At 35.9% G+C, this 27,257-nt stretch overlaps 1 protein-coding gene across 1 annotated transcript in view; it reads right to left on the bottom strand.

Moving 5' to 3' along the window:
• Positions 1-2,614: 2,614 nt before the first annotated feature.
• Positions 2,615-27,257, bottom strand: part of LOC102960358 (transmembrane serine protease 11D) — a 64,853-nt gene continuing 40,210 nt past the window's right edge. The window contains exons 4-10 of the mRNA XM_042984787.1: positions 25,926-25,993; positions 19,416-19,573; positions 16,047-16,085; positions 13,033-13,210; positions 7,330-7,593; positions 6,065-6,203; positions 2,615-3,019 (exon numbers count right to left, since the gene is read on the bottom strand). Coding sequence (XP_042840721.1) covers positions 2,858-3,019; positions 6,065-6,203; positions 7,330-7,593; positions 13,033-13,210; positions 16,047-16,085; positions 19,416-19,573; positions 25,926-25,993 — 1,008 coding nt within the window. The 3' untranslated portion in view covers positions 2,615-2,857. The remainder of the gene's footprint in view (positions 3,020-6,064; positions 6,204-7,329; positions 7,594-13,032; positions 13,211-16,046; positions 16,086-19,415; positions 19,574-25,925; positions 25,994-27,257) is intronic.

The raw sequence follows: 27,257 nt of genomic DNA, 5'->3' as shown, positions 1-27,257 counted from the left end.
ATCTTATGCTTCCCCCAAACTATTTCCTAATTGTGAGTAGAGTCTTAGCCTGGAGGGGACCATGGAAATAATCTATTTTTAAGCCTGACCTTTTGCAGAAATCCTTTAAAACATTTCTGCAGGTGATCATCCAGATTTTGCTTAAGTATCTCCCTTGACAAGGGACCTGTCCTTAAAAAGACAACTGATGCTTATAGAAATGAATCACTTGAAATATGCAGGGAAAAGATCTGTTTTCCCCGTAGGAGATTAATCAAACTGATTGATTAGAAATGAAAAGGGCTGTGTTTTGAGATTTGGATTACATAGACATATGAAAAATGGAAAGAAAACAACTATTTTGGATCTGTTTGAACCATTTAATGTTTAGCAAACTGGAAAATAGAAATTGAATTGTGTAAATTAGAATCTATGACAGATTTAGATAAATAATCTAAGAAGTTCTTTGTTCCATTCCCATTTAAACGAGAGTAATTATTATTCATGGCAAAGTGGTACTCTGGAAGACTCCTTTTGATATTATAAAATATTTCCCCCGAATCTTCTAGGACCTCCCATAAATATTAAAATTGCTTTCATGGAGTTACTTAGCTGTCAGTAACATGGAACCCATTAGTACGTTAAAAATAAATAAAGAAGGTCCTCAGATATTCCTTCTCTTATAAATAAACATATTTGCTAAATAATATTTTATTTTCAATAAATGGAATTTGTTCTGTTTTCTGCTAAATAAGTACTTTATATAGCTTTCAATACATAGGAATAAATAAAAATGTTTATGAATATGTGGGGGCATGTACACACACACACACACACACACACACAAACATGTACACACCAACACACCTATACACAAAAACATGCTCCCCTTTAGGCTTACACTAAATTACCAATTTAACATTGTCCTCACCAGGTGAAGCCAGGGAGTGTCAGGCTGGACGCTTGCCTCAGTTATAGAGCTTGATTATAAGGCAGCAGAAAGTACCAAGCCTTTAGAGTTGGCTTGGCAATTCTCTTGTTGGAGAACCAATTAAATAAATGGTTTGGATTGCCATTCATAAATCATAACTTCCATAAATTCTTAAGCAGGGAAATAGTTTTAAAAGAGTTTATTTGAAATGACTTGTATCAATAATTTGCACATTTCACCAAGTTAGTTAAATTTTCAACTTCTTTTCCTTAAAAGTAAATGACTCCACTGTAGGTCTCTTCACAATTTACATGAGGAAATACAAGAAGTTTTTATCACAATGCATGTTGTAGTTCTGATGCCCAGGTGTTGTGAGTTAGCTTTTAGAAGGAGGAAGCCCTGACACATAGATGGTCATGCATAACCAAGCTTTAATTAATGTCAGGATCCCATAAAAATTCAGTTACATTCATGATTCAAACTACATAAATTACTGTGCCATTAAATTTTAATGGATTTTATTTACGTTCATTGGTAATGTGTGTGTAAGGAAGAGAAAGGGAGAAAAAAAGGAGAGAGACATTTCTTTTCTAAGACAGTTTTATTTTTTTAAATTTTTTTTTAATGTTTGTTTATTTTTGAGACAGAGAGAGACAGAGCATGAACGGGGGAGGCTCAGAGAGAGAGGGAGACACAGACTCTGAAGCAGGCTCCAGGCTCTGGGCACAGGCTCTGAGCCTCAGCACAGAGCCCGACACGGGGCTAGAACCCACAGACCATGAGATCATGACCTGAGCCAAAGTCGGACGCTCAACCGACTGAGCCACCCAGGCACCCCAAGACAGTTTTATTGAAATTAAACTGTTTAACCCTTCTCTTTGCAAAATAACTTCACATGTGACTTTAAATTCATTACTTGGATTTAGCTATTGAGGGTCCTTATATTCTCAAAAATGACCACCACTGGGGTGATCTTTAGTTCTTAAGATTATTCCTACTTAGTTGTTCAAAAGCTGTATAGTTGGAAGTTACTTAAGAAGGTTGCACAGGTGTATTTCATCAGTTTACAGAGGAAGTAAATTCTCTCTTTCACATAGATGAGAGATATTTTTAAAGTTTATTTATTTATTTTGAGAAAGAGAGTGGGGAGGGGTGGAGAAAAATAGAGAGAATCCCAAGCAGTCTCCATGTTGTCAACTTAGAGCCTGATGCAGGGCTTGATCTCAACGAAGTGTGGAGATCATAACCTGAGCTGAAACCAAGAGTCAGGCACTTAACTGACTGAGCCACCGAGGCGCCCCAAGATATTTTTAATAAAATTCATCATAAAAATTATAATTCTTTGGGTCTCAGTTGAGCAGTGACTATTTTAGCTTTGATCTTAAATACCTGAAATTCCTCAGTTTCTTTGGGAGTGTGTTCTTATAGGGTAATTAAGATTGCTGTACAATGACTTCACATATTTAATTTTAGGACTTACACCGCCTATTGAGTAACCAGAAATTTCAAATAAATAGGATTTTTATTTCCTCATGCTATTCTTGCTGCCTTGACTATTATTCTACCATTATCAGCTTCAGTGAGACTTTTCAGGGAAGACTCCTCCAATGCCGCAGACTTGTCCAGATTCCTCTAATATCTTCTCTCAGGGTATCTGTTTTTCTCACTATGAGCTCTTATCACAACTGTAATAAAATTGTTACCTCTGTAACTAGTTTACACCTTTCCCCTGGCACACAGCCACAATACTATGCAACATTCATATAGCTTTCTTGAGAAAACAAAATCTGTAGTAATAAAGAACAAATTGTGTTTGCGAAACAATATTTATGTGACAGGAGGTTAAAATAGGGCAACTTCAGGTTCTTTTGCAGTTGAAAGGCAAGGTTTTGGAATTTTAGACATACACCTGCATACAGACTTTGCCACAGAGATGCCTTTATTGCTCTAGACCCCAGTTTTTTCGGTTATCCAAGCACGGTAGGCTGTCACTCGCGTATATACTCCTGGCTTATCTGGCAGACCACATTGATCCCCCCAGCTTACTATCCCCACAAGGAACCAAAGCCGCCGTGAGTCCTCTTGAACTAGTGGGCCACCAGAGTCACCCTGAAAGAAACACAATGATTGAATTTAAGTGTGAGACCACCCTGAAGTATTAAGGAGTTTATTTCTGTCAGTAGAAGTCACACCCAGTATGACAATAAAAATAATCTGACATTTCTTGTGAAATGTTACAGCAAGTTGAAATAGTGTACCAATTTCATGTGAAAATTAACCAAAATCCTTTAAGAATACACACTGTTCCTTCCTCAGGTGTGAGAAGACAAGGTGCATGTTTCCCAGACTGTCCTCAGTCATCTGGTGGACAGCTTCCCATCCCAGACTTTACCTCCTCCAGGAAGCCTTCCCAGGGCTGTTCTTTCCCACCGCCACCCCTTCTAGCTTTGGGTTGGGTTAGTTTTTTACTTCCTGTGTTCCACATCTTGTGTGTATCTCTTTCACCACTTCTATATTATTTTATGCAAACACATTGTATGCCTGTTTGAACTTATTCCCTTGCACCAATTCCCCTTGTGACAGCCACACATTGCTGCAAAACTCACAGCATTTAGGATACTTGTTCAGTGTCTGTTTTTCTGGTTATTCTGTAAGGTCTGCCAGGGAAGGCATACTTATTCTGGACCCTGCTATATCCTAAGCTTCTAACTCACAGGAGATGCTAAGCAAATATTTGTTGAATGGATGAAGTTTCATTTATCTTCCTATTCATAGTACCTGCATGGTGTCTGATGCATAATAATATATCATCAAAAAGTATTCTTTGGTGAATAATCACAAAGAAATTTATAAGGCAATGAGTAAAACACTCCTTATGAAATACTGGCCAATTATAATAACCCAACCAACAAATATTTGTACATGCAATAATCTACCTGGGGAAACAAATTTAGTCCATTTTACATGCTGCATGATAGATTGAGTCTGTGGGTTCTGGAGTTAGATAGACTGGGTAAGAAGAATTCTCCACTTCTCAGCCATATGACCTTCAGTATACTATTTAATAGCTTTTCTGATCTCAGTTTCCTCATCTATGAGTAATGTTTCTATATGTTTAAATGAGTTTTATACATGTAACACTTCCAGTATAGCCTGGCATACAGTCTGTACTACTAATAAAAGCCAACTATTATCAAGTGTGCTTTTAGAATGGTTTGCTATTCATTTGACTGCTCTTTGTAGCTAGCTCTTCTAATTACTGGTTTAGATGGGGAGAAGGGTCAGTGTGTGAATCACCAATCGCATGGCAAGCACTGCATGCAGCTGATTGGCACCTGCCTCCTTCAGGTTGTGTGTTCATGCTCCAGCTACCCAGTTCTTTTTCATTGTTGTGCTTCTGCTGCTATTCTTCCTAGTAAGGAATTTCTCTGCATAATATCTAAGAGTGGACGAGCAGATGTTAAACTAAGAGGGACATGCAATTTATCCTATATCTGGACAGCTTCACAGTCTGGTTGTGTAGGCATTTTAACTTGTGTTCCCTCTTCTAGACTATAGCCTTGATGAGTGCAGGGAACACATAGTTGTGCTAGCACTGTATCTGGTGCACAGAAAACATACAATTTCTATGAATAAATGAACTGAAACAAGTATGATCTCATAATCTCCTTTGTAAAGTGCTAGTTCTTTCTGATGCACAAACTCTATGTATTGTAGTATTTCAGCTGAAAATTAGTGAGGTCCAGAGTGGAACACATAGGGGGAATTTCATGATGACTTGATCCGGGCTTGAGGGGAAGAGTGGAAATTGTGTATGCAGAAGGAAAGGGGCATTTTGAGTAAGGCATGAGTAATGCCCTTTTATATTTCATGTGTTTCTCTAAGTCGGTTCTAATTAATGCTGAATTGTCAGTGTAGATGTGTGTTACTTATTTGGTGAATTTTTTTGAAAACTATGAAGTTTGAGAATTTGTTGTTACAGAACTAGCAATAAAAAAATAGGAAGTGGAACAAGAAGTGTTTCCTATCACAAAGACATCTCCACTTAAAGGGAACAAAAGGCTAATGGGTAATTAATGGTTTCTTGAAAACTGATAAACAGTTCCTCTCCATTTATACACAACTTGTGGTCAATAAAAATGTTTCATGTAGGGGAAAATGCCCAAAATGTGAAAAAAACTGTGGAAGAGCTACTTCTTACCCATTTTTTCAAGAATGTGAGAACTAAAATATAAAAGTCAGTAATGTTTGCAAATCATAAGAGACTCTTAAAGATAGAGAACAAACTGAGGTTTGATGGAGGGAGGTGGGTGGGGGATGTGCTAGATGGGTGATAGGTACTAAGGAGGGCACTAAGGAGGGCACTTGTGATAAGCACTGGGTGTTGTCTGTAAGTGATAAGTCACTTAATTCTACACCTGAAACCAATTTTACCATATATGTTAATTAGAATTTAAGTTGAAATAAAAAAGTGAAATAAAAAAGTTGAAATAAAAAACTGTCAGCATTGTTTGAGGAAAGAATAAACTTGATTTTTCTGCATACAGTTTCCCCCCACCCCCAAAACAGCAGCAGATTCCCCAAGAAAAGATTAATTTTTCTTAATTCCAGAAATGTAATTTTGGATACTAAGTAGTTATTGCTGTTACTATAGGAGGTTGGATTTCAGACATAGGATCAAAATCTATTAAAGGATATAACCACATTAATTGCTTAGATAATTTAATTAAAAATGTTAGCATTAAAATCCTATTGTAATTATTTTAAAGTAAGAATTTCATAGTTATTTTCATTTTTATGTTTGGTTAAAAAAGACAGGACCGATCTAAATAGTTCCCCCCTCCCTCATTTGTGCTGTTTTACAATTATAGAAACTGTTGTGACTGAAATAACTAAGCTTTTTGTGTACATTTTTTATCTTCAGGGTGCTGATATTCAGGTGTTATTTAGATTAAAAATCACAAAGAAAGTTCTTAAAATTAACATTGGATCAATTTCATAAGAGAATTTTAACTGTAAAATCTATATAACAATTTTTTGGAGGATCAGGGCTGTGTATTCTAATTATGTTACCTCTATGCTTATCACAGTATCACATGCCAGTAAGTGCTTATGAACTTGGATGATGACATGATAACATTATTTTGAACTTACTCGGCATGCATCCACTCCACCTTGAGGTAGTCCAGCACATAGCATTCCCGACAAAACAGCTCCATTATAACTAGTTGGTGCATTACATGCATCATTACTTATTATTCTGACCCGTGCTTGCTGTAGATCTGAAACTGTGCTACCTGTGAAGTATAAAGCAGAAATGGAATGGGTAAATTAATGATTCTATGTCAAATATGGGAAGGAATAACTGTACTCCAAAACACTATCTTATTTAGCAAAGCAGGCTATTGAAGATATATTGGGAGTTTCTTTTCAGCAAAGATGCCCATAGTAGAGAAGAATAAACCCTCTACACAGATCAATTTTATTTTTTTGCCTTACTTTGTGATGCAGCGCCCCTTGGACCTTAAGAGCAAAACATATCTGCTATTTTAATACTGACTAGTAGCATTTAAGTTATTCACTGACTGACTTTGAATTGGAAAATTACATATTGAGTAAACTTTAATTTACCAATGAAAGAGAAACCAGTCTGGTTTCAAGGCTAAAGAAATAATTTATTTTACTTGTATTGATGTTCCTTCAGAATGGCACTGCCATTTTTATGATTAGCACACATTTTATCTATTACACCAAATTACTTTCAGTGGTGAAAACACAATGAGGTATTTTCTAGGACAATTAAGTCTTCATATTATTTCTTGGAGATACAATCTACAGCATGAGCTGAAGCATGTGGAAATTGTTAATGCTATGTCCTTCCACGCCCTGGTTGATATTCTCTTCACCATGGCCCTATTTGTTCTTTTACATTGCCCTCATTATTCATTCAGTAAACAAAGAGTGAGCAATGCTTATGTATGTAGAGTTTCTTGCTCTAGAGGTAGAATTCATTTCATCTCAGAACACCTTAATGATTGTTAACACCTTAGAGGGTGTTAAAACCCTTAGAGAATACCTATCAAAATCTTCTTTTCAAAATTAAAAATTTTCTTTATATGAGAGACATTTGAGACCTATAGAGTCCCTTGTTCATTGAAGAACTCATGTTTCTTCACCACTTTTATTTTACGTTTCCCTATTACTGTGTTTGAGAATCCCCCGTGATTTCTAGGGACACTGCTTTGCTTTGCTGAGGATATGTAGTAATAACTAGAGGTTGGACTCATCAGAATATGGGATCGTTCCTTCCACAGAACATGTCCTTCAGGTGTTCCCTAATTACATAACAGCAAGTCCCAGGAGATTTTGTTGTTGTTGTTGTTGTTGTTGTTGTTGTTGTTTGATTTTTCCTGAGACACTTACCGCCATATTCTTGAGATCCCCATCCTGTTACATAAGCAGTAGACCCAGGTGGAATATTCTGGGTAGCCTCCGGGAGACACACCCTATGGATATCTTTGGTAAAGGTGATGCCTCTGTCAAGTTGTATAGCTGCAATATCATTTTCATGAGTTGCAGGGTTATAATTGCTATGGATTAAAATAGTCCTTACTCCTCTTCTCTGTTTAGGAAATGTTGTTGAAACACCGAAAGTGACAGTCCACTGACGAGGATTAGGGTAGCTAAAAAAATACGAGAATGTGTTTTGAATTGTGAATTTATGAGCATTTCAAATATTTGAATTTTGCGTTTGCCATCCCTTTCCTGGCTAGCAACTATTTGATCAGTATCTCTTTGGTATATATTTTCTGGATTACATAGTTAGTAAATGAATGATAATTTGTCTAAAGGGTCTGTGAATTGAAGAGTTGATTAACTCAGTGTTGCTCCTAAGCTTGAATAAAAATAAAATGTATCCACACAACAACAATTTAAGAGTTTTGTGGAGTTTAGATATAGGTGATACAGAAATAAAAATTATATGTCCAGGAAATAATCTTATAATGTACAATAGCTTATGTAAGAGTGAATGCTAGTTAAAAATTCTAAAGAAAAAAGTAGTTTACAACCACCAAATACATGAATTTTTCATATTGAACTTCTTTTGATCAGTCTCTGTACGGAGAAAATTTTAAAGGTATTGTTCTCTTCTTTCCCTCCCTTCCTTTTCTTTCTTCCAGCAAACGAATAAGAGCATGATTTTGGAATCAGAATTAGGGGTGCCTGGGTGGCTCAGTCGGTTAAGTGGCCGACTTCGGCTCAGGTCATGATCTCGCGGTCCGTGAGTTCGAGCCCCGCGTCAGGCTCTGTGCTGACAGCTCAGAGCCTGGAGCCTGTTTCAGATTCTGTGTCTCCCTCTCTCTGACCCTCCCCCATTCATGCTCTGTCTCTCTCTGTCTCAAAAATAAATAAACGTTAAATAAAAAAAAAAATAGACTTAAATCTTGGCTATGCCATATATTAACTGTGTTATTTAGGGCAACTTCATATCTTTAATTCTCAGTTTATTTTTGCACAAAATGTGACTGATTATATGCCCTCACTCAGTTGTAAGTATTGAAACAATGTTTGGCATACAAGGTAAGCACTCAGTGGAAATAACTATTATTTTCATTAGTTATAGTTGAACAAGTCATTACTACATGTTTACTTTGTATAAGAAACAGTATGAGTCTCTGGGAATAAAAATATAAATAAATAACTATGCTGTAGGAATCAGGCAACGAAAAGACGTAAAAAGTATCCAGTTTGGCAAGGAGGAAGTATAACTTTCATTATTTGCAGCTGACATGATACTATATGTAGAAAACCTTAAAGACTCCACAAAAAAACTGCTGGAATTAATAAACAAATTCAATAAAGTCCCAGGATACAAAATCAACATACAGAAATATGTTGCATTTCTATACACCAATAATGAAACAGGAAAAAAGAGAAATTAGGAATCAATCCCATTTACAATTGCACCAAAACCAATAAGATACCTAGGAATAAACCTAACCAAAGAGGTAAAGAATCTGTACACTGAAAACTATGGAAAGCTTATGAAAGAAATTGAAGAAGACACAGAGAAATGGAGAAAAATTCCATGCTCATGGATTAGAAGAACAAATATTATTAAAATGTCTATATTACCCAAAGCGACCTACATATTCAATGCAATCCCTATTGAAATAATACCAGCATGCTTCACAGAGCTAGAACAAGCAATTCTAAAATTTGTATGGAACCAGAAAAGACCCAGAATAGCCAAAGTTATGTTGAAAATGAAAAACAAAACTGGAGGCATCACAATTCTGGATTTCAAGCTGTATTACAAAGCTGTATTCATCAAGACAGTATGGTACTGGCACAAAAACAGACACCTAGATAAATGGAACAGAATAGAGAACCCAGAAATGGGCCCACAAATGTATGGCCAACTAATCTTCCACAAAGCAGGAAAGAATGTCCAATGGGAAAAAAGACTATCTCTTCAACAGTTGCTGTTGGAAAAACTGGACAGCAACATGCAGAAGAATGAACCTAGACCACTTTCTTACACTATAGCCAAAAGTAAATTCAAAATGGATGAAAGACTTAAATGTGACACCTGAAACCATAAAAATCCTAGAAGAGAACTCAGGTGGTAACTTCTTTGATATCAGCCATAGCAACTTCTTTCTAGACATGTTTCCTGAGGCAAGGGAAACAAAAGCAAAAATAAACTATTGGGATTACTTCTGCACAGTGAAGGAAACAATCAACAAAGCTAAAAGGCAACCTTCAGAATGGGAGAAGATATCTGCAAATGATATATTTGATAAAGTGTAGAAGGTTTATTAGCCAAAACATATAAAGAACTAATAAATCTCAACACCCAAAAAACAAATAATCCAATTAAAAAATGAGGAGAAGACGTGAACATTTTTCCGAAGAAGACATACATTCAGCAGACACGTGAAAAGATGCTCAACATCACTGATCATCAGGGAAATACAAATCAAAACTATAAGATACCACCTCACACCTGTCAGAATGGCTAAAATCAACAACACAAGAAACAGGTGTTGGTGAGGATATGAAGAAAGGGGAACCCTCTTGCATTGTTGGTGGGAATACAAACTAGTGCAGCTACTCTGGTTTCCTCAAAAAGTTAAAGAATAGGATTACCCTGGGGCACCTGGATGGCTCAGTTGGTTAAGCATCCTACTTCGGTTCATGTCATGATCTCAAGGTTCATGAGTTCAAGCCCTGTTGCAAATTCTGTACTGACAGCTCAGAGCCTGGAGCTTGCATCAGATTCTGTGTCTCCCTCTCTCTCTGCTCCTCCCCTTCTCATACTTTGTCTCTCTCCTCTCAAAAATAAATAAACATTAAAAAATTTTTAAAAAATAGGACTATCCTATGATCTAGCAATCACACTACCAGGTATTTACCCAAAGAGTACAAAAATACTAATTCAAAGGGATACATGCACCCTAATGTTTACAGCAGCATTATCTACAATATCCAAATTGTGGAAAAAGCCGAAGTGTCCATCAACTGATGAATGGATAAAGAAGAGGTGGTACACACACACACACACACTGGAATATTAGCCATGAAAAGAATGAAATCTTGCCCTTTGCAATGATGTGAATAGAGCTAGAGAGTATTCTGCTAAGTGAAATAAATCAGTCAGAGAAAGACAAACACTATATGATTTCACTTATATGTGGAATTTAAGAAGCAAAACAACCAAACAAAGGGGGAAAAGGAGAGAAAAAGAAACAATCTAAGAAACAGAGGCTTAACTATAGAGAACAAACTGATAGTTACCAGAGAGGAAGTGGGTGGGGGGATGGGTTAAATAGATGATGAGGATTAAAAAGCACCAGGTGTTGTATGAAAGTGTTGAATCACTATATTGTACACCTGAAACTAGTATTACACTGTATGCTAACTTTCTGGAATTTAAAATCTTAAAAATATATAAATAACTATGGTCTCTGTTGATGAGCAGCTCCACATGAGACAATTAAGTATCATAAATCACAGGGACTACTGCTAAAGATAATTGAGCAGATTTCTGTGAGACTACCATGGGGGAGGAAGAAAGCATCAGGGAAGACTTCATAGGGGAAGTGATAACTCAAAAATCTTCTCTTGGACTCTTGGAGGGCCTTATCACATCTATATATCTTGATGTAAGGCTGGCCGTGTCCCCAGAAATCCTCGTTGATGGGTTCTCAGTGACAATCAGCCCTACTGGAAGTGTGCCAATATAAGGTTCACATAGTTTGTTAGCTTTCCTGGATCAATTTAGTAGTGAATAGAAGGATTGGGGAGGCATAATTCAAAGATGTTCCAAGCATTTAAAATCATGAATTATGGGGTGCCTCAGTGGCTCAGTCAGTTAAGTGTCTGGCTCTTGATCGCAGCTCAGGTCGTGATCTCGCCGTCTGTGGGATTTGTGCTGACAGCGCAGAGCCTGCTTGGGATTCTTTATCTCCCCATCTCTCTGCCCCTTCCCTGCTCACTCTTTGTCTCTCCAAATAAATAAATTTAAAAAAAAAGTTAAAATCATGAATTACTTTGGTAAACATTGATGATATTTATAATGGTGACTTTCATTATAGTGATATCCTTTACTTAGCTTTTGGTAGTTGGGTCTGCATAGGGCTTAGAATGCAGACTGTTTATGTATTACATCCTTCGTTATACTAAATCCAAGCATTTGCATTTCTGGTTCCCACACTCAGAAGTGATTAAAATCAATTAGTTCCATAGTTCTTCTTTGGCCTTTCAAGTGGAAATAAAGATTGAACCTTTAGCTCCAGCCAGATTGCATTATTCTCTTACTATTTTTCAGGTTTAAGAGCATTTTCTCAATCTTCTTCTTCTCCCTAAAATGTTAATATCCCTTCCTCCATTTCTTCGTATTGGAATTCTGAAAAATCTTCACTATTTCTAAGAAGTCCTTTGCAGATTTGAGGGTACTGCTGCATAATATAGTGCCTGTTACAAAACTATTAAATTAAGAGGGAGTAAAGTTTAACAAGACTAGCGCACAATGCTCTTAAACCTGAAAAAGTAGGCAGAATCCAGGGGAAGAGAATAATGCAGTTTGACTGGAGCTCAAGGTTCATGCTTTGAGAAAGAAATTTGGATTGTTTCAATAGGAGGGCTATGGGTGTGTAGTAAATTGGATTTTAGACTATGGATATTGAGTGAGTCTGAGAAAAGAGTAGATATGGTCAGAGGCACATTTGAGTTTAGATGTCTTCACTTAGTGAATGTTTTGAGATTAATTCCCAGCAACTGTTAGGGTCTAGGATGCTCCAATAATAAGGTGTGTCTGAACCTCACAGATTTGAGTCATCTAGGTCTAAAGTTTTATCATGAGTAAGTTTATGCATCCTACTATCCACTGGCAGTTTATTACCCTCATGTTAGCACTATCCTTTAGTCACGTCAGTGAAGAATTTTCTAGAAGTTGTTTAAATTCATTTTATTTATGCTACTCACTGTTATTGATCATTATTTTTGTGTATGTCTATCTCCAACACTAGAATGTAGGCTCACTTAAAGTATAGGCAGTTTAATTACCTTCTGTGATAATACTGTGCTCATAATAGATACTCAATAATTGTTTTGAAAGAATTAGTTAATGGCATAAAGCAGTCTCAGATCAGCCATGAGCCTGCTGATCAGCTTATATGATGTAATGTGCAAATTTCCTACAGCAATTAATTTTGCTAACACTTAACATGTTTGCATTAGTGTATCTAATCCTATCAATAAGGCTAAGACACAGATAATAGTATCTTCCTAATTTAGGGAAAAAAAAAGGCTTATAAAGGTTCAGTAAATTTCTCAAGTTTTCATAGCTAGGATTTAAATTAAACGCTCTTACATATAGATCATTGTTCTTTACCATGATGGCACACTATTACCTGAAAGAGAAAAATAGTTTTAAATTAGCCAGCTGAAGGAGGAAAAAAAATGTTTTTGCTATCATGAATATGCAGAAAAGACTCATTAATTTTTTTCCACATGCAATTATTTCTAGCATAATCCAATCATGTTCAGTCCAGGGTGGAGTCCTGTATCTGTCTCTCCTAGTTGTTCCCAGGTGGGTAGATAAGCTATAGCCTTACCTTCTGAAGCAGTGAGCTGCTGTCAAGATCCACATGCTACTGATCAGGATGCCTCCGCAGTGGTGAACATTATTCGTCTGTAGACTGACTTGCCATGGCCAGTCTCCTTCCTCAGCCTTAGTGCCTCCTAGGATCCTCTCCGCAGACAGAGTTATTAGGTCTGTACGGGCCCCACATCCTAATAAGAAAAAGGCATTAATGTGCTGGGAAGATTATGATTCATTTACATTTGGGAGATGCTGTTCGAGTCTCTCCATCTTTTACAGCTTTTCTGTCTTTTGTGTATTTGTCCTTAGAACAGGCTAGCCTTTCCAAAAGCAAGATTAATGTGTTGTTTTTTTTTACAGTACCTTTGTGACTACTATTGCCTATAGACTGAATTTTAGAGAATATTTCTGAACTTAATTGACATAGAGACTTCAAATTCTAGAGCAACTTTAGAGTTCTCTGAAATTCCTCATCAAAGGGGGTTAAGATAGGTTAGTGCTGGATATACCAGCTCAGGCCACAAGTTCACTAGGAAATTTCCATATAGCTTTGCTACTCCAAAGTATGATCTGTGGACCTGCAGTATGGGTATACCCTGGAAGTTTATTAAAGATGTTGACATGTTGGCACTGTGTAGAATAACCTATGGGTCTATCAATGAATGAATAGGTCAAGAGAATGTGTGTGTGTGTGTGTGTGTGTGTGTGTGTGTGTGTGTGTATACACACACAAAGGGATGTATACATATATATTTGTATATACATACATGCATACAGGGATATTATTCAGCCTTGAAAAGGAAGGAAATCCTGTTGTTTGCAAGAATATGGATGAACCTGGAGGGTATCATGCTAAGTAAAATAATCCAGACAAAAACAAATCCAGACAAAAACGGCCTGATACCATTTATATGTGGAATCTTAAAAAAAAAAAAAAAAAAAAAAAAAAAGTCAAACTCCTAGAAAGAAAGAATAGAAAGTAGTTTCCAGGGGCTTGGAGGATGGGGGAAATGTGGAGAATGTGGTAAAAAGGGACAAACTTTCAGCTATAAGATGAATAAGTTCTGCTGAGGATCTAGTGCAAAACATAATGATTATAGTTGATAACATTATTGTATAATTGAAATTTGCTAGGAGTGTAGAACTTAAATGTTCTCACCAAAAAAAGGGTGGGAATAAATATGTGAGGTGATGAATATGTTAACTAGATGGGAGAATCTTTTCATAATGCGTATGTATAACAAATCATAATGTTGTATACTTTAAATATCTTACAATTTTGTCAATTATACCTCAAAGCTGAAAAAACTTGACTCTAAGACCCACACCAGGAAAAAAAAATCAGAAGCTGCATTCCCCCTCTCCCCAAATTTGTGGAGTAATTGACAAATATAATTGTATATATTTAAAGTGTACAGTGTGATGAGTTGATATCCATATACATTGTTGATTACCAAGATCAAGATAACCAACACCTCCATCACATTACATAGTTAACTCTTCTTGTGTGTGTGATGAGAGTGCTTAAGATCTACTTAGCAACTTCCAAGCATACAATACCGTATTATTAACTGTAGTCACCATGCTGCATGTTAGATCCTCAGAACTTATTAGAAGCTACATTCTTATGAGTGATTCATGTCCACATTGAAGTTGGAGGAAAACTGCTTTCATCAAGAAATCTCCATAGTGGTAATCCAGCTCATTGTGGAAGTTCCACTCTACCTCTGTAACTGACTCTGTATTACCAAATGTGCCATTTTTCAAGGGCATATTTCACAGAATATTCTTGAGGGTAACTGAGGGTTTCTAAGCATCTAGATGAGGTTTAATTAAGTGCCTTAAAGGAGAAAGCCCATGAACACTCCAATGGCCAAAGCTGAAATGATCATTCAAGCCCTCTTCATCCTCATTCCCATGATTTATTTCCTTTTGTTTAGTCTATTACTAAGAAATAAGAAGTAAATCATCAGCAACAACTTCTATTGCTCTAAAATAGTGACACTACTTCAATAGAACATCCATCCAAAGGCATTTTTTTTTTCTTACAGACCTCCAGACTTTCATTAAGAATATACAAAGAACGGGGCACCTGGTTGGCTCGGTCAGTTAAGGGTCTGATTCTAGATTTCTGCTGAGGTCATGCTCTCACGGTTCTGAGATTGAGCCCTGTGTCCACCTGGGCCCTGGCAGTGTGGAGCCTGCTTGGAATTGTCTCTCTCCCCTGTCCCCGTCTTTCACAAAGTAAATAAATACACTTAAAAAAAAAAGAATATACATAGAACATAAGTTCCTCTGCTGCATCCTTCAACCAAATTCCCTAGTAAATTATTTAAGCACATTTTCATTAAAAATAAGCATGAATTAAATATAAAATTAAGTTGAAAAAGGTACCATTACCTTGTAACATCACTTAAGTATCTGAGACAGGCCAGCTATTGAGGTACATTGAACTAATTTCTAACTATATTTCATCAGCCAGAGAAGTAAACAGCTGTTTTCTAGGGATTATATTTCTGCTATCCTAGCCTGAGAGTATACAGAATGACATTGGAAAGTAGTGACTTTTCCTTAAGATTTGAGACCTAAAACTAACATCACTTTTTATAATTTTTTTTTTTTTACTATACTTTTCGATTAACTTAAATCCACAACAAAGCAAGCTATTCTGGTGATTAGGAGAAGCCATATAAATGGTGTCACCAAACATAATTTATAAGTCTAAGGGAGTGCCACCATAGAACTGGGGCAGGAAAAGCTTCCCAAAGCTGCAAAAAAAACTTTTCCTGAGGCCAGACTTGACACAGAATGCCATTGCTGCCAGCACCTTCCTCTAAAAGGAGGGGAAAACTTACACATCACTCCACTGGCTGTTGGAATCAGCAATGTCTTATCTCAGACCACAGGAGTGAAGTAAGAATAAAGATAACACCTCAATAGAAACTACCTTGACAAAGAGTGCAAATACTTGAATGCTTACTATTTATATTTTGGAAACCATTTTTATAAGGTAATTTTGAAACTTACCTTGAGTGAACATATGCACTGTATCCTGGTCAGTAATTGCTGGTGTTAAAAAAAAAAAAAAGTGAGAGTAAGATGAATACAATAAGGACTGTATATTATTACATGTAGTCTTAATTTCTTAAATGCAGTCTTCAGACAACCACCATCAGAATCACTTAGGGCCTGATAAGATACATACAGATTTCTAGGCTTCATCTCGGATCTGCTGAAAGAATCTCTGAGTCATAAGTCCTAGAAATGTGTGTTTACAGTCTTCCCCCAATTTATTGTTATCTATACTTAAGTTTGTGCTTTTTTCTCATCAAACACTAAAAGATACTTAAAAGATATTTAAAAGATATTCCTGCTTTCAATTCACTCAGTTTAGTTGGGAAAAGAGAAACATAAGCAAGTTGTTGAGATATGATGTGATAAGTCGTATAAGAGAAGTTAAGTTTTCATTTACCTGAATATATACGTAGGTACATATTGATACATCTGTATTACTCAACTGATACAATTCTTAGTACTGCAGGTGTAACAGTGAGAAAAATAAAGGAGGTCTGCCCTCACATGACTTACAGTTTAGAAATTATTAAAAAAATCATTCAAATTTAAGTATGAAGTAGAGAGGAGAAAGGAGAGGGTGGTCATGCTACTTGAGATTTTCACCAAGTTATCATGGTGAGAAAAACATATGAGCTGTGTTCTGAAGACCTGAAAGGAATTTTCTAGGTAGACAAGCAGTGAAAGTGTATTCCAGGTGGAAGGTGTAGTGGGCACAAGTGCATGGAGATGTATGATGTTTGTGGAACAATGAAGTCAGTAGAGCTAGGAGTGAAAGTGTGATGTGGGAAAATGGGAGGAGGGCGCAGACAGAAAACTATGTTGATAGTAGATAGTGAAGGTCTGTCTATTCTAGTTTAAGGTCTGCACATGCTACAGCCCTCTCAAACTCAAGGTCACCAAATTTTACCCCAGATTTGCTACTTTTGTTATATTTCCTCCTTTAGGAAATGATTCCACTTCTACCAGTGGCTAGAATTCTGAATCAGTCTCCAGTTCCCTCCCTTCCTGTCATTTTCACATTTTATTTGCTTTCAGATTTTATATCTTCTAGCCTCTAACTATCCTTTGAATCAGGCCTATCCTCCCCATCCCTTTGGCTACTACTTTAGTTCATGCTTTCATCATTTAACATCTGTACTATTATAACAACCTTCAGTCTGCGTTCGATGCCTCCACCTTTGCACTTTTCAACGTGTCTGCCTCTACTTTACCAGGCTGTTTTTTTTTTCCCCTAAAAATCTATGTCCGATCATATCCTTCCTTGCTTGAAAGCTTCTAATGAGAAACCAGTTTCTTTTTTCCTATAAAAGATATGTAAACTTCTTAGGCAAGTTTTCATGCTTTCTAAAATCAATTTTTGCAAACTTATTTCCTGCCAGAACTTTCACAGGGTTTGGGTATCATATCTGCTTTGTGTCAGGGGAGTCCAAATATCCTTTTGGATGCCAGGAATAAAAAGAACTGACCACTCCTTTTTATTCTTTGAATGAGAGAGACTTGAGTTCAAATCCTGCCTCCCCTACATGAAGATTGCAGGACTCTGGGCAATTGTCCATCGTTTCTGAGTGGGAACAATAAAAGTAGAGTCTATGGTTGTTGTGGGGATTAAACAAATTGTAATGGATGAGCATCAGCCAGCCAGTCAGAAGGATGTAATAAACCATGGAGCTAGAGCAGTGTCTTGGAAGTCCCTAAGCATTAACTCTTCAATTGCAGGGGGATGAACTGAGAGTCTGGGGGTAGGGATGGGAGGATTTGAAGAGGCTGGGGAGACATCTTTGTGGGCTTGGTACAGTGGTGGTTTACCGATAGATAGGAAAGCATTTCAATATCGTAACATTTAGTACAGCTATAACAGGCATATACTAATTGAATACCAGTCCAGTGTGGGGACTACCAAAATCCTTTAATCCTGAGCTTATATTAAGGGAATCATGGTTTATTAATAGTGCATGACAGAGTTGGAGGAGTGTCCTTAAATTCTATGTACATATCAAGTCTTTTTTTTTAGTCATGCAAGAAATATTAATGGAGCATCTATTATGTAGTAGATGGTAGTAGAAGCACACTGGGATGAACAAGAAAGACTTGTTCTTGCCTTTTAGGAAACTTACAGAGTAGGATGAAGACAATCAACAGAAATATCACACAAATAATTTTGTAGTTTTGATTGTGATAAATGTTATGAAGGAAAATGGAGTCCATGACACAGGTAAATAATTGAGTAATAGAAGTTAGAAAAGGCTTACATTAGAAACCAGTGACCCAGATGAGACCTGATGGATGTAAAGGGATGAACTAGAGAGTATTATAAGAAACTGAAACAATGTATATACAAAGGCCCTGAGTCAGGAGGAGAAGAGTTTGGCAGGTGGAGGAAATGAAAGTGTGGCCAGGTTTTGGTGAATAAGGAAGAGTGGTATAATAAGTAGCTGAAGGGGTAAGTTTGAACCAGATCATGCAGTGCTTTAAATGAGATGGTCATATCATTTATTGTCCAAACCAAGATACTTAGGGATTAATATTAATAATGGTTCTTGGACAATTGACATGAACTGGGACTGTCCTGGGTAAGGCTGGGTATCCCAGTTACAGGTCTTTTTTTGTTTGCTTGTTTTGTGTTTTTGTGGGAAGTCATGGGAAGCTTTTAAATAATGAGATTATGTTTTAAAATATAAAACATAACTTCATCAGTATGTGGACAATAGTTTGGAAGGGGCCAACAGTAAATAAAACGGGTAGTATGGAGGCTAGTGCAAATAGTTCAAGTCAGAAATGATATGGGCTTGGACCAGAGTGGTAGCAATTGGGATGGGAAAAAATGAAAATAGATTCAAGACAAGAAGAGGTACAGATATTTTCAGAGAGGAGTTAGGGATGTTGCTAAATCTTCTAATTTTCTTCTTTATTCTAGGAGTATTAATCACACACCTCCCGATTGCATGCTGGGTTCTGGGTGAGGTGGAGTGTTAATTCAATTGTTCTCTGACCTTGAGCAGCTATTTGCCATTCCTATAGCACACCTACAGATTGAAGATCTGACAGTAATGTCTCTCCTGTTGAGAGATAAGGAGTGTTGAGAGGGAAAAGTAATAAAGAATGTTTAGGAAATAAAATTTATTATATGAATGCTAAATGATTCTTTAAATTTTAGAATGTTTTATATTAGAGAACTATGTATTATGTCTAGCTTTATAATATATAGTTTTCATAAAGTTTAATTCCAAGGAAAGAAAAGTCAGTCTCATTAAATTAAAATATGAATTAAAACTGGTTTAGTTGATATATTGGGATAAAATGGTATATAAAAATGGTACTTGCATGTTATCTCAGTTGAAGGGTTTATTTCCAAGTTTCCAGAGTTATTCAGCATGTGGTGTAAAACAGACTCAATTCTCCTTTTCATTGATGCTCCATTGTTGTTTCTAGTGAATTTAAATTTCATGACAACATCTGCTATCACACCATTACCCTCTTGCCTAAAAACCATAAATATATTAAAAAATAGATAATTATAATTTTCAGTTGTTCTGTTTATATACTCTTATTGATTAAACATTAAAAAGATTCATTTGGGCAATTCAACTTTAGAATTTAACTGGTCACATAACAGTGTTTGCATACTTAACGATCTATCACACAATGCTGTTCCACAAATATTTGATTTTGATGCATAGTATGTTGTATCCACTATTTGGTATAGCTTGCTTTGAAGTCAGAATGCCAGAATTTGAATAATACTAGCTCTGCCATTTATGGTTTGACTTTGGTAAGTTATTTGTTTCTTAATCTTTCTGTATTTAAGTCTCCTCACATCAAAATGGGTTGTTATGAAGATTATGTCCATTAATATATGCAAAACTTTTGGGAAGAGTGAATAGTATACAGTACATATTAGCTTTTATTAGACTTCACATATCTTAAAAAATAAAACAAAACACCCTTATCTCATTAAACAAACCTGTAAGGAGAGAGGTTCCAAATTTATGTGACTTAAAGCCTCAGGTTAATTTTCTATTACCTAAACCCATTAATGTGGCTACAAAAGCAAAATTTAACTTTTGTAGTCATATGTTAAAATTTTACCTCTGTTATCAGCTAACCGCAGATAGTTCTCACAGTGAGCCTTAATAATTTGACTGCAGGCTATAATTATCAAAAATTGATATAATTTCCACTTCTTTCTGTGTAAATTACCATGTACATCATTTCCTTCACCTAACATTGGCCATCTTCTCTCCTGAAAAGGTGCTTTAGACAAATTTGTCTCTCCTATTCATTCTAGGCCTCCTCCTCTCCTCTCAATAGTCATTTCTGCCATAATATTTATTCCAGATATTAATTTAATATTTACTTAGCAATATTAAATAGGTACCTTCTTGCAGTAGGCACTGTTCTTGGTTTCAGAAATTAGCTGTGACCAAGATTCACAGTTGCTATTCTCATGGATTTTGCAGTTTAGATGGAGGGGCAGACACTGAAGAAATAATTTATATCCATTTCTAACATCTCAAAAGCCCAAATAATTAAAAAAAAAACCTTCTCCATATAAAATAACCAGAAGTGTTTGATAAAATACATTTCATTTGGAATGCAAAGCTAAAGTCACATTAAAGGAAGGGAAATCTTGGAAAGCCAAAAATAAGGAAAATGAATAATATGTGATAAGCACTAGAGTATCCAACAGGCTTGACTTTTAGCATTTACATGGTTGCTGGAGAGGACTCTTTGGGCTAGTGCTAACTAGGGAGATGAACATTAGGTTTCTAAATAAGACCAGGATTCTCAAAGAACTAAACCCTCAATGAAAGCATGGATTGGAAAGAAAAAAACGCGCTCATCATGTCATTAAAAAAAAAAAAAAGGTCTGTAGGTCTATGGGTCTTAGGGTTCCAGGTCTAGACAGAAAAAAGAAGATTCTCCTGATAATTCATGATCAAGAGCCTAGCTACCTGAAAGTTTTGGATTTATAGTACCACTACCTTCATGGTTCCAGAAACTTAAAGAAATTAACAAACCAACAAACAAAAAAGGTCCATATGCTGCTGATCCTCCTAGAGTAACAAATGCTCTGTAATATTGAATGTTAAATCCAGGCTGCATAGTGTCTTACTTATGAAGTGGGATTAAATATAAGCATACAATCCCAATGGCAAACAACATATCATGAGCTAGATTCAGCAGAAAAAGGAGAGCATCCTCAAAAGCGTCACATAATAAAATTAACAGATAGATAACTATACTTGAAATGACTAATGACATAAAAGGGGAATCATAAATATGAGAAAAGTATAGGACTTTATCAAAACAGACCAGACAGGTTCACAAAAGAAACAAACAGAGCTTGCAGACATGAATACATAATCATAACTTTTCCCTGAAAGTAAAAACTCAATGGGTAGGTTACATAGAATATGACAAAGCTGAAGAGAAATTGGTGAACTGAAAGATGAACATAAAGACATCACACAAAACGTAACAGATAAAGAGATGAAACAGATCAAATAGAGGCTAAGAGACTAGAGAAGGCTCAATGATTACCTAATGCAAAACTAAAGAATAACAAAAACAAAGGAGCAGCAATATTACAAGAGATGATGAGAATTATCCAGAATTGATGAAGGCATGAAGGCTTAGATCACAATGAGTCTGAGGCATACTAAATAAAAAAAAAAACCCACACATACGAATACATCATTAAAAAACTGTGAACTCCACAGACAAATGGAAGATATTCAGACAATGGAGAAGAGATTAGCTACCAAAGAACATTTTGACTGAAGGACAGGTTCTTTAATAGCAATGAAAAAGGTGATATATAATTGTATATATACACTTAGAGCACAATAGCACTGAGACACAATAGCTATTAATTTGGAATTTTATATCCATACTAAAGTCTTATTCAAGAATGAAAATAAAATAGGACTTTTTGTAGACCAAAGAAAAATTAAAAAGGATACTTTACAGATCATTTACTCTTGTGAAAATTTATTTTATTTTAGAAAGAGAGCGTGAACAGGGGAGAGGGGCAGAGGGAGAGAGAGAATTTTAAGCAGACTTCATGCTTGGCATGGAACCCAAAGCAGGGCTCGATTTCATGACTGTGAGATCATGACATGAGCCGAAATTAAGAGTTGGATGCTTAACCAACTGAGCCACCCAGATGCCCTGACTCTTGTGAAAATTTATAAATGAAGTACTTCAGTAAGAAAGAGATTGAACATAGGAGAGTTGAGGTACAATAAGAAATAGGGAACAGAGAAAGTGACAAACTGGTAATCTATCATTACAATGACTGATTTGGTGTCATTATAAATAAGGTGGAGCTAAAACATCATTCATAATAACATGAATAAGAGTTCCAAGTAGAAGAAGGGTAATGGATTAAGCCAACTCTCCTTATTTAAATTTTAAGGATAATCACTAAAATAAGGCAAAGATGATTAGAATGCATTAGAAAATATTATCTAACTTTCTGTTTTAGGAGAAATGTCTAACCTATAAGAATATGTAAATAATAAAAATAAAAGGATAGATAAATATATTGAAAAATGATAGCCACAAGAACGTCAATGTAGCTATAATGGTATCAGACACAAGAGATTTTAAGACTGAGGTGCTTGGGTGGCTCAGTTGGTTGAGTGGTCGACTTCAGCTCAGGTCATGATCTCATGCTTTGTGAGCTCTAAAGTTTGAGTTCTATATCGGACTTGCTGCTGTCAGTACCGAATCTGCTTTGGATCCTCTGTCTCTCTCTCTCTCTCTCTCTGCCCCTCCCCACCTTGCACACTCTTTCTCTCTCATCAAAAATAAATACACATTAAAAAAAGAGATCTTAAGATTAAAAAAAATTAGGGATAAAAAAGATTAATATCTTGATAGAACTAATTCCTGAGGAAGATATAGCAATTCTAAACATATATATGCTTGACACTATGTCTTAAAATATATTGCATAAGGAGAAATAGATAAATCTATAGTGGTAGATTTTATTTGAATGACCAGTATTAAGCTTAATAGGAAGGAACAGAATTAATGACCAGAAATTGATTCTTTGACATATGTAAACAATGTATTGCAGAAGTGGTATCACAAATGGAAGGAAAATGACTCATATGGAAAAATTTAAATCTACTTCTCATATCATATACAAAGTGTCTAAATATGAGCAAAAATGTTTACAACTTACGAGAAAATATGAATGTCTTTACATACATGAGTAGAAAGAATTTCTTAAATAAGACTATTTGCAACTGACTTTTCACAATAAAAGATGCCATAAGGTTTGAAGATATGCTATGGACAGGAAGAATATATTTGCAACACAGAAAGTGACAAATGATTGCTACCTACTATAAATACAGAATTCCTACAAGTCAACAAGAAAAGACTAACAAAAAGTAGAAGAACCAATTCAAAGAAGAGGTATCTTTAGTGAATGACAAACTTTGAATAAGATACCCAAACAGGCCCATGTGTTTTACACTAATTTATTTGATCTTTATAACAACTCTACCAAAGAGGCATGTACCCTCCTCTTGTGAACTATAACAAACTATCTTTTTAAGGGTAATCCTTTCCTGATTTTTTTTTTGACTTACCATACCTCAAGCTTTCTATTTATATACTGTGTTTAAAACTGAAGGGAAAGGGGGCAAAGTGTGTGTACATTTCCAGCAGAGAGAATAGCTTATATGAAGGTCTTGAGGTTAGGGCCAGTGAAGAACTGAAAGAAGTCTAGTTGGATGATAGTGAAAGATAAGCCCAGGAGAAGCCAATGGAAGGATGGAAGGATTTTAACCAGGGGAGAAATATGTTTAGAATTTTGTTTCAAAAAGTCTTTCTGACTGCTTTGTAGAATGTGGAGTGGAGCAAGACTGGAGGAAAGGAGACTCATTAGGAGGCCGTTCATAGTCCAGGAGAGAGATGGTTGAGGGCACTGTTTGAATAAAAGTTACGGATCTTAGGGATATTTAGAAAATAGAACTGAAAGATTAGATGATTGGATGTATGGGTTGAGGGAGAGGAGGAATTAAAGATGACTTACATATTTCTTGAGCAACTAGGTTGAAAGTGACACCTCACTTAATTTGAGGTAACATTTGGTGGGAGAGAGATGATAGGTTCAGGTCTGGATTTAGTAAGTTGAGTTGTCTGTGAGATACCTGTATGATGACATTAAGGAGATGGCTGTGTACATTCATGACTGGAGATGAGAAGAGAGGACTGGCCCAGAGATGCAACTTTGAGAATGATGAACATATAGGGGTCAGTTAAGCCACTGAAAGTCAAGAATGTGAACTGAGAAGGTGAGAGGCTTATGGCACAGCCTAATGTCCAACATTTGAAGGATGTGCAGAGAAGGAATAAGAGCTAGTGAAGAAAATTGAGGAGTGAATGGAGAGGTAAGAGGAAAATAGGGTGTGTAGGGTCATAGAAACTACAGGATGGTACTATTTTAAGAAGGATTAAAAATACAACAGTACCAAATATCACTGAGAGGTCCAAACAGAAGATGATATAATTTGCTTGGAGCTTGTGATTTGAATGTCCTTGTTGAATTTGGCAAAGGCGATTAGCATTTTGTGGTGGCATCAGAAGTAAGATTTCAGGGGATTGAGCAGTAAGTGGGAAGTAAAAAAGTACAGATGACTCATTCAATCCTACAAGTTTTGAAAGCCAGTGGCTAGTACAGAGATTTTCACAAGACAGTGCTAAGGCGAAAGTGTGCTGAACTGACTAAAATTGATTTGGTAGTACTCTTCCCATGGATTCTTCCTTCCCCTCTCATTTCTCAACAAAATGTATCTGACCAGATGTTCATGCTCTGGACTTACTAAGTATTTCTACAGCAAATAAGAACTATTAATTTTCTTGTGGTGGTGGTATTTGGGAAACACCTCCCTTTCAAAGGACTTTTGCATATTATTTGAAGGATTGGGTAATGTGGGCATTTGAGGCATTTGTGGTAAGGTCAGTAGGGTCAGTATTTTAGCTGGGAGGGCCTGTCTCATCACATCACACAGATAAGTATATATTCAACTAAGGTAGGAATGTCAAATAACTAGAATGCATGCTGCTACTCCCCTTATTGTTAATTCATGCCACACATGCTTGGATTTGACCACAAGGTCCTTTGTGTTATAGCATTCCAGGCAGATACAAACCAAAAAGCTTGATGTTGGTCATAGTGTTCTGATCTTGGCTGAATATGCCCAGGACCACAGAATTGCACAACTCCAAGGGGGCACTATTTACATAGACTGTATTGTGAATGGTATCCACTGGATTTATACAGTAGGATGGCCTCGTTACTGTACCCTCACCCAACTCTCTTTAACCTTTCTTTTTTTTCTACCATGTATTCAAGTGATATGCTTACTTACATTAGTAATAGATCAAAATGTGGCATGTTTTGTTTTTGTTTATTTGCATTGTTTTTTAAGCTGCCCATAATACTACTTTCATAATATTGCAACAAATTGTGTGAATGTCTCATTATCTATGCTGTGAACAAAAGTCAAATGGGCCATATTGCTTAATGTAAGCTTAATATATTACTAGTAATATTACTATTTAATAAACATTAAAGCTTTAATGTTTATTTTTGAGAGAGAGAGAGAGCGTGCGTACACTGGGGAGGGACAGAGAGAGGGAGACACAGAATCCGAAGCAGGCTCCAGGCTCCGAGCTGTCAGCACAGAGCCTGACGTGGGGCTCGAACCCACGAACCATGAGATCATGACCTGAGCTGAAGTCTGACACTTAACCAACTGAGCCACCCAGGCGCCCCTAAGCTTATATATATTTTTATATAGTTCCACTTACCTCAGTTTGACAACATGAGCTCTGATGAATTGATTTCTTAAATTTGATTCTTGGAATGTTTTAGTAATCTATAGAAAGAAAGGGGAAAATGTTTTTATGCTTCCAGTTGTTCTCCTTCCTCCCAACTTTGCAACACAGGACTTACGTTAATGAGGAATAGGGACTGGAGTTTTCAGTTCAGTTCATTTTAGTTCAATTTCATCTCAACACATAGGATTGATTTAGTCTGGGGAAACAGCCTTTTGATGCAGTGCCTATTTCTTCACTTATGATACAAACATGATAATGGATAGGATGCATCTTCACTAGAAGGCATCTAAACATCAGATGTTGTACTCAGTGTGATTTGGTGGCTCTTCCCAAGGGTGTTGGACAAAAATCAAGTAAACAATGAAAAACAGAGTACTATTTTATATTTCTTCACTGATTGAGGGTGTCAGTATTATCTTTGTATTCTAGAATAGTCTAGAATTCTCATACCTCAGTAATGTTCATAGTTGATAAGAACTGAAGTGAGATGTGGATTATTTAAATTCTAACAAAGTGAATCATTAAATTTGTTAATAGACCAGCCATTAAAGTGTAAGACAATTACATATAGAATGTTTGCAGTTATCACACATTTCCATCATTAGAGAAGAAAGATCTTATTAGCTACCCATGAAGATAAATCACCTTATTTTTAGTGTCTTCTTACTTGATAGGTATGGTTTTGTTCATATTATTCATGAGCTGAATAATGGAAATAATGTTGTTTTTGTGATTTCAACCACCCTCCAGTTATCAGTTTCTTTTCTGTTTAACCAGATATGGAAAGTTCAGTTTTCAAGAAAAAGATAAAATATGTGGCAATATGATCTGTTATTATAGTGGTCTGCAAAAATTTTTGATTATGCATTCCTATGGATAAAATATTTTATGCATGAGTAGCACAAACATGTATATTTATTTATAAATTATATATATGCAGTAACACTGTACTGCTAATAATATATACTATAAAACATTGACGAAATTAGAAATTAAAAAGACCAAATTAACAGAGCAAACATTTAGTCATTTTATCCCCTTTATATTTAGTAATAATATTTTCATTGGTAATGTGGATAGAATTTATAATTTTTGAAATACTTTGTAATAAAATGATTCAAAGTTATGATCTAAGTTTAATTTAAATACTTGGTTTGGAATGCTGAAGATATTTCCACACCATTACATGGCACTAAATGTATAAAGTGCCTCATTGGCAGAATTTAATAAATCATGACACAAAGTTGTCAGTCCCTCCCAACCATTGTGCAAAGGTTTTGTTGAAATTTAACACATGACTTT

Source organism: Panthera tigris, chromosome B1 (assembly GCF_018350195.1).
Source record: "Panthera tigris isolate Pti1 chromosome B1, P.tigris_Pti1_mat1.1, whole genome shotgun sequence".
Lineage (NCBI taxonomy): Eukaryota > Metazoa > Chordata > Mammalia > Carnivora > Felidae > Panthera > Panthera tigris.
The sequence above is the reverse complement of the archived record's forward strand: the minus strand, read 5'-3'. Positions and strand labels throughout refer to the sequence as shown.